Below are 8,322 nucleotides of genomic sequence, written 5' to 3' on the forward strand. Positions count from 1 at the left end.
AATTGGTAAATAATTTAGCAAATTTATTTAAAAGTCTGACAACTTTAGCGAGTCAGCTTGGAGCACTGCATATATTTTGTACATTTAAGTCATACTTTCTGCCTAATTTAAAATCTTTCATGAAGTGCTGGTGGCACATTAACATACATTTTTAGATTCCTTTTAAATAGTCCATTGTAAGTGCCAATGGTTAACTTCTTAATACTGTACTGCAGAAAAAGGCAAGTATACCAGTGTTCCTATTTGTAAACTGTCCTATTTTAGAAAAGTGTTATTCCATTCTTAGGAAGTCAGAATAGTGTACTTGACTGTCTTTAATTTGCAGGGTGGTTTTATACTGCTATAAACTAGCTTACAACACAATGGTAACTGAAGTTGCTGAGTTACTGCAGTATCGACTGGCCAGGCAAAGTAACAGCTTCTTCTGAAGTTTGAAAAGCCCTGTCTTCAAAGCCCTCAGCAGGCTTCTGTACCACTGGTGCTGTTTGACTGTGCATTGTCTCCATGTGGTATAGTCCCTTTTTGTTACCTTGGTGCTCTCTCCCTTTCAGTTTTGTTCTCATCACTCTCAGGAAAATCATCTTTCCATGCCTACCTATGTTTAACCTAACTAGATTTTTTCCCTCTGTTTGCAGCAGTTACGATTCTTGCAGCATCAAATGGCTATGGCAGCAGCAGCAGCACAAACAGCTCAGCTACATCGTCATCGGCATACAGGCAGCCAGTCAAAAAGTAAAATGAAGAGAGGCACGCCAACCACTCCAAAATTCTGAGTCTTGAATAGTTTTTCTTTTTAAAAACATGAGCATTGAATCAAAAGGATTCGGAGTTTCTACTTCATTTTTGTTTTTTAAAAATGTCAGTATTTTACATTGCTAGATATACAAACTTTATACAGAAGTTTGATTTTTAAATAAAAACAAATAATTTTTAAATAAAAACAGGGAAATGGTTTAACCATTAGGGTTGGTTTGCCTAAGTCATTGTTTTTTTAAAATGGTTTCACTGTACATAATACAGAAGTGACCTGAGAAATACTAGAAACATCTTTCAAAAACCTGTAGTTTGGTATTTATTTAGTATAAAAGGTTTGTGCACAGTGTAACAAATACAGTTTTTACAAATCTGTTTTGAAAATGTGGTTGCTCATTTGGGTTTCATACTCTTAAATACTTCATCCATCAGTTGTTTTACTTCTCTGTGTCTTGTAACCGCTCGGCTCATACAGTCTTGAAGTTTAGATCCAGTCAGTCCACTTCCACCTGAAAAATTGTGCCAACACTAATTTTAATTACTCTTACATGACCTACATCATGTCAAGTTATAAAACAAAATTTGAATAGTAGGTTATGTGTTAACAAGACCTCCTGAAGTTTAAGAACCACTGACATAAAAGATGCAAGGCACCTTTTTTTTTTTTTTTTGCAAGGCATCTTAAGTAAATTTACATTAGGTAAAATAACAAAACATCCCACATTCCATCTGGCCCTCCCTAATGTAAAGAAGCTCAATCTGCATTTTCAACTACATGTTTAGTACTGAGATGGAAGGAAAGTGCGTGCCTGGTTTGTGAAGACAACAGAGCCTGCCTTCCTCATCCATTACAACTGTTAAGGTTCCAGTTGCCAGATGTTCCTCCTCTTCGGTAGGATCAACTATAAGCAGAGTGCTATTTTAAAAATAAAAAGTATACATTATCAACCCATGAGACACATTTTATTTTAGAAAAGTAAATTACACTTACTACCTGCATTTTAGCTTAGGAGGGAGCTAGACAGAACCGGTAGAAACCAGAAACGCTAGTAGCAAGCTCAAAGTTCCACTTGTAAGAATCTTTGCCCTTCAGTTAAATACACAACCTTTTGATTAACTTACTCATCAAACACAGCAAAGGAAGTTGCAACTGGATGAGTTCTAATATTCAAATAACTCTTCTTCTTTAAATTAACTTCTGCTAAAGCAGTTTCTTCATTTATAGTAACTTCAGGCAACTGTACTACAAAAAGGCAAATATGTAAAGTCAGTTTCTCACTCCAGTTAAACAGGGCATTCTATGCTTGGTTAATTTACTTTTCCCTCTCTTTAAACTTGTCCAGAAGTATTTTTTTGTTTTTAAACTTTTATTTGTATTGGGGTATAGGAAGGCACGGCAACCCTCTCCAGTATTCTTGCCTGGAGAATCCCAGAGGAGCCTGGCGGGCTGCAGTCCAAAGGGCTGCACAGAGTCGGACACGACTGAAGAGACTTGGCACGCACGCATGCTTAGCCAATTAAACAGTGTTGGCACGGTTTCAGGTGAACAGGGAAGGGACTCAGCCATACATACACATGTATTCATTGTCCCCCCAAACCCCCCTCCCAGCCAGGCTTCCACATTAACACTGAGCAGAGTTCCACATGCTATACAGGAGCAGAAGTATTAAAAAAACAGAACAATTAAAGCAGATATGGTGGATACAAACATTGTTGTTCTTTAATTTAGAAACGTGGATAGGTAAATCCTCACAAAAACCTTTAGACAATTTTACCAAAATGAAACACTGGCATATATGTAGGAATATTCCCTTTTATTAAAGTTGCTTACCATTTTTTAAAGCTGCTAACAAAGCAAAGGTACAAGCATCCAAAATGTTTCCATCATGGTTGAGGCAAATGAGATCACAGTACAAAACCCAAGCAAGCTAAAACAGAGTTGACACAGAAATTAAAGCTTTCTGATGGGTATAATGTGGTATTTGTTTCTACTCACAAACCTTAGTTTGTTTAACCTTAGTTTGTTTAACCTTAGTTAAACAGTCAACTTTTGAGGCTCAAAGACTTAAAAAAATTTACCTTTATAAAGTAAAAAAATGAGCAAGTTTGGTAATACCAAAAGCTGACAAGTGAACATCTCCATTTCCCCTCAAGGAAGCTACAGATGTAGAAGGAATTTCCATTCTTACTGCTAAGTTAGCAGATGAGGGAATTGCTTCTGAAAATCCCAAATGAGACTCAAAATGTATTTTACCACAGAAACCTCAATACATGAAATTTTTAGGTCTTACACTGCTTAATAAATGAATATAATCAAACATGAAAAGCTTCTAGGTACTTGTCAATGTAGTTCAAAATTATCAAAAAGACTTGAAATTTATAATGTGGATTCACCTTAAACACATGTTTGCTGATCAGATACTATCTGCTGGAAAAAAATTTTTAAATGACTGCATTATTAGCTGAAAAAAGATTACATCAGCTTAAAAGATAGTCTCTAGCCAGGCAATGAAGTAACAAAATTTACTGGGGTTTTTTTTTGGTGTGAACTACAGTTTATCTAGATAGTTACAGAGTTAAGAGTGATTTTAATTCCATCTAGAGACAAGATATCTGTAAGGTTGCTGTGCTTTTTTAATTTTCCCCACCCCAAAAAACACTTCAGAATTAGAAACTCACAGCTTCTTTACTCCTCTTACCTTTCCTGAAGAGATGCATAAGTCTTCTTTATTAATTATCTGTGAACTTGATTTAAAGATGAAGAGCACAGTAAACAAAAGTTCAAAAACTCTAAAATGAATGACAGTCAGACTTTATCATGATAATCTTACTTTTCAATGACATCTGCAATGAACTGGCTGGCCACTTGGGCCTCTTCTCCAGGAGGGCCAGACCGAAATCTCCAGGAACACAGAGGTGATAGATCCACGTTAGGAACTGAAAGAAACACTGCAGCTGTGAACCAAATTTCACCTCTGGTTTAGTTTTAAAGGCTTTATCCACTGCAAAGGCAAGTGGAAAGCATTATATAACACATCAGTTACATTCTTTTCCATTTTTAATAAAAATCTTAGGCTTAGATAAAATTTTCTGACTTTCTCTGCACAAAAATAATACACCACCACACAGCACCCCAAGCATCTATTTAAGACTTCCTTCAATTGTAAATTATTCACAAAAGTTTTTAGGTTTCTTTCAAAGTACCCCAATCTATAACAGTATGCTGCTGCTAAGTCACTTCAGTCATGTCCGACTCTGTGCAACCCCATAGACGGCAGAACACCCGGCTCCCCCGTCCCTGGGATTCTATAGCCTCACTAATCATACCAGCTGTTCTGCATTTTTAAAATGTTGGTTCCCACCATAAAGAAAAGATGATCCAAGTTAAGAAAAAGAAAATCACAGTGGTATAAAGGAAGTGTTTATGGAAATAGAAAAGTTTGCAATTACAGCCCTTTGCCTAAGTCAAAGGTTGATGGTTGATGACACCTGTATAAACAAAACTGATCAAACAAGTCTGACAAAGGTATTTACAGAATTCTGTACCTTGCTGTTATACCATCATCTTTTAACAATTTCAATATTTAACAGGATTATTTAACTTAATTTACACTATCGTCTAACATACATACATTAAACTTTTCAGGACTGTCTGAAGCTTCTGAATAATTTTCAATTCACCCACTAAGATTTAACTATAATAATAATACTAAAATATTTATTAAAATCACAAAACTGTTTAACTTACCAACATATCCTTTATCAGGGGCATCTGTTGGTGGTGCTCCAAATTCCTAGAAGCATACAAACATTTCCTATGAAAGAAGCTACTAGAAAATTGTGAGGACAGCAGTCAGTCAAGGAAGGCTCTACCAAAGACCATCTTAGCTAGTTAGCAACATCATGAGCATCCACTGTGCCTGGGAAGGTGGGTCAGGGGCTCTGGGGACATCAGCACCATTCACACTAGCTCTGCCAAGGCAAGAAGGCAGTATGGCAAAGCTGACTAGTGCACCTCAGCAAAATGACCGGAGGATCTTAGAGTTCTGCCCCACCTCTCTTCTTACTCAGTAGCCAAGAATCTGAATTTAAACCCCAACCTCAAACGAGACAATGTTAAGCCCCTAACCTGGCAAGTCTCGTGAAATGTCACCCCACCTTTACTGAGGAAGAATCTCAACTTAGGCCGAGTAACTCAAGAGTTCAGAGTCAAAGCAGAGACTTTGAAGTCAGTTTATACTGAAGTATTTGGAGAGAAAAATTTCCAGTGACTCTTCAGGGGATTAACTGGGCAATTCTGAAAGCACCCAATGTATGGTGCTAGAAACAGCAAGTACTCAGTAAATGGTAGCTATTACTCCCTCAAGCTTTTGAGCAATTTTCTACACATTTGCACAGATTAAATGCCATCAATGGATAAAAATACGTCACCAAAAACCTCTTAAAATTTCTCAAATTACAACCAAATTCTTTAAAAATTAAAGGCAGATAAGGAGGATTTTTTTAAAAAATCATTTCAGCACATTTGCAAATGTTCACAAATTGTAATTAAGAGTCATTAAACTTGGGTTGTATTATCTAAAACGCAAAGGTGAAAACTTGGGAAATGAAAACAAACACTAAAACACCTGACTGCCTAGTCAACAGTAGAACTACAGATGTATATAACAATCTAGTAAGTATATGAGGCTGTCTTAGTAACTCAAATCTTGGTAGTAAGTATATTAAACCTACCGCTTTAATTCCACAAATTACTGTAGTATTTCCCAGCTTCACTAAAGAAGAACCATCTGCGGTACCAATCGAACCTGAAAAGTATTTTTAAAAAATGAAAAAGTTTTCTTCTTTTATGTATGATATTTATCTTTAAATATCTAAGTTGTCTGTGAAAATTTACTCCTTACTTGAGTCTTTGTAAAATTACAGTTGACCCTTGAACAACATGGGCTTGAACTATACCGGTCCACTTATACAAAGATTATTTTCACTAAATACTTCCACAGTACTACATGATCCACAGTTGGTTGAATCCAAGGATGGTGAGCCTTGGATATGGAGTGCCAATCCATAATGGTAAGATTATACTTGGATTTTCAACTCTGTGAAGGTCAGTGCTCCTAACCCCCTCATTGTTCAAGGGTCAACCAAATTGTTTTAGGAATTATTCATTTTCTTGATTTTGAGTGAATCATTTGATGTTCAATCACAGGGCTGTTATGAAAATCTCTTGACAGAAAAATTACTGTAATCCCTTAGACATGGTAGAATTTGTCTGAAATACTGTTTAAATGGCACAGAGTCTAAAACTTGGGAATGTCATATTGGTAAAATTGGAAAATTCCATGTTTGCAACAGAAGATTTAATAAGTGTAAGATATAGAAGGAAACCAAATCTTACAAGTTTTGAAGGAAGAAAAGGGGAAAACACTTCAGAGTTACTTTAAATTTAACATGAACATAAAAACTGAAAGGATGTGCTTAATTGTGCAGTCGTGTGTGACTCTTTGTGACCCCATGGACTGTAGCCCACCAGGTTCCTGTCTATGGAATTTTTCAGCAAGAATACTGCAGTTGGTTGCCATTTCCTTCTCCTGGGGATCTTCCCCACCCAAGGATTGAACCTGTCTCCCACACTGCAGGTAGATTCTTTATGCACTGAGACATTTGGGAAGCCCACTACTGAGAGGAGACGGAGTTGAAAAAAAAAACACTCTACGAATAAAAACTTGCCATTAAAAAAATACCCTCACCTACGTTGACAGTTGTGGTTCTGAATTCACCAAGTTCTCTTCCATCAGGACGGCAATTCTCTTTCTAAATAAATATATGAAAGCAGATTACAGCTACATGTGTATCTCACACAGGCCAGGGAAAACACACTGAGCCTTATTAACTCAAATAAATTAATCTGCATTACTTTAAAACTCTTTTAAAAACTGAAGTATAATTGGCACATTAGATATATAACATAATGATTAATACTTTTATTTGTGAAAAAAGCATATGATACCATTATCAAAAGGCATTACATAATCACCTTTACTTACCAGAAATCTCCTGTAATACTCCAGAGGTTCCACAGTTCTGAAAGACACGTGAAATATATGAGATAAATTATAAATCAATATAAATCAAGAACTGCAACAATCTTAATAGTGGGGCGATGGAGCAGAAATCTTCAAAATCTGTAACTAAGTTTCTGTTATTAATTCTAAAGTTTATGTTGCCACATGTTGCTAATTATAAAAAGTAGCTACCTTTGCAATAACAATCACACTCAAAGACTGACTTTACTATAAAGATGGAGACCAAAACCCTAGGCCTCTTTAAAAAGAGAATTAATTCAGGTGTGCATCACTCACACTTTGAAGCAGGAATACTTCGTTAGTAGGAGAAAACAAAACAAAACAATCACGTATTTATTTCCACTACCCGTGACTTAAATTTAGCATATTCTTCGATTACGAGCATAGGCAGTAAACCACTATAATGTTAGCTGTACCTGATGGCAACCCACTCCAGTACTCTTGCATGGAAAATCCCATGGACGGAGGAGCCTGGATAGGCTGCAGTCCATGGGGTCGCTAAGAGTCGGACACGACTGAGCGACTTCACTTTTCTCTTTTCACCTTCATGCACTGGAGAAGGAAATGGCAACCCACTCCAGTGTTCTTGCCTGGAGAATCCCAGGGACTGGGGAGCCTGGTGGGCTCCCGTCTATGGGTCGCAGAGTCGGACACGACTGAAGCGACTTAGCAGCAGCAGCGACTTTAACAACCACAGATTAAATGTTTTCGTTTTTACTTTATAGTTGCCTAAGGTAAGTGTAAGATGTATGGTTACTTCGAAATTTCAGGAGTTACTTTAGACTTCCCACTAGGCCTTATCTAATAAAGTTAATTTCAAAACAGACATTTCACTGTGTCAAAAACCCAGTTTATACAAATATATAATCGTTTCTAAATATAATTGGTTTCCTTCGGAATCCTATTTATTTCATCCATTTAAAACTGGACTCAGAACGAAAAGCTATAGTCTTCCCCATAGAGTTGCCCCCAAAACGCTTAAGGAAAACCTTTCTAACGAGGCAGAATGCTTTTACACATAAACTATGGGGCAGGGAAAGCAGGGAGCCCTGAGGTTTTGACGCAACGCTTTTTACAAGATTACAAGTGTCTCTCCTGGGCAGCAAAGTCCACTAGACACCAAGCCTCAGCGCTCGCGGCGCGTACCGGCTCAACACAGTACTTCCTATCGCCCGCGTCACTGGGGAGAAGATGCGCCCTTTCCTTTCACTACAACCACCTTCAGTTCTCCCGCCCAACGTCTGCGTCTGCGGTGGAAACAAATAGGAACCAGGCAGGGTGGCCTCCCGATGAGAAAACCCCAAGGGTAGAGTAGCCGCCAGCCGCTAGGCTACAAACTCGCGCCCGCCAGCCTACCGCACTCACTTGAACCCAGCCGCCATCTTCCGCCCGCGGATCTGCGCCTGCGCCCGCGCCTGCGCCTGCGTATCACCGCCCCTTCGGCCCGCGCTGCTGTTTCGCTTCCGCACTTTCAACACTGATT

General features: G+C 38.0%; 2 protein-coding genes across 14 annotated transcripts in view; one reads left to right on the forward strand and one right to left on the reverse strand.

The window, feature by feature from the left end:
• SUPT20H (SPT20 homolog, SAGA complex component) overlaps positions 1-1,137 on the forward strand; it is a 37,846-nt gene extending 36,709 nt beyond the window's left edge. For all 13 annotated transcript variants that reach the window (XM_070471323.1, XM_020891839.2, XM_020891829.2 and 10 more), the window contains one exon: positions 636-1,137. In XM_070471323.1, the coding sequence (XP_070327424.1) occupies positions 636-773 (138 nt within the window). In that variant the 3' untranslated portion in view covers positions 774-1,137. The remainder of the gene's footprint in view (positions 1-635) is intronic.
• EXOSC8 (exosome component 8) lies at positions 1,049-8,272 on the reverse strand. Its single transcript, XM_020891921.2, has 11 exons — positions 8,205-8,272; positions 6,801-6,837; positions 6,504-6,567; positions 5,488-5,561; positions 4,502-4,547; positions 3,585-3,690; positions 3,453-3,498; positions 2,585-2,681; positions 1,876-1,996; positions 1,563-1,669; positions 1,049-1,262 (listed from the first exon to the last, which is right to left on the reverse strand). Exons 1-11 carry the CDS (start codon positions 8,219-8,221, stop codon positions 1,147-1,149), a joined length of 831 nt encoding a protein of 276 aa, XP_020747580.1. The 5' UTR covers positions 8,222-8,272; the 3' UTR covers positions 1,049-1,146.
• Between the last annotated feature and the right edge of the window lie 50 nt (positions 8,273-8,322).

Source organism: Odocoileus virginianus, chromosome 8 (assembly GCF_023699985.2).
Source record: "Odocoileus virginianus isolate 20LAN1187 ecotype Illinois chromosome 8, Ovbor_1.2, whole genome shotgun sequence".
Taxonomy (NCBI): domain Eukaryota; kingdom Metazoa; phylum Chordata; class Mammalia; order Artiodactyla; family Cervidae; genus Odocoileus; species Odocoileus virginianus.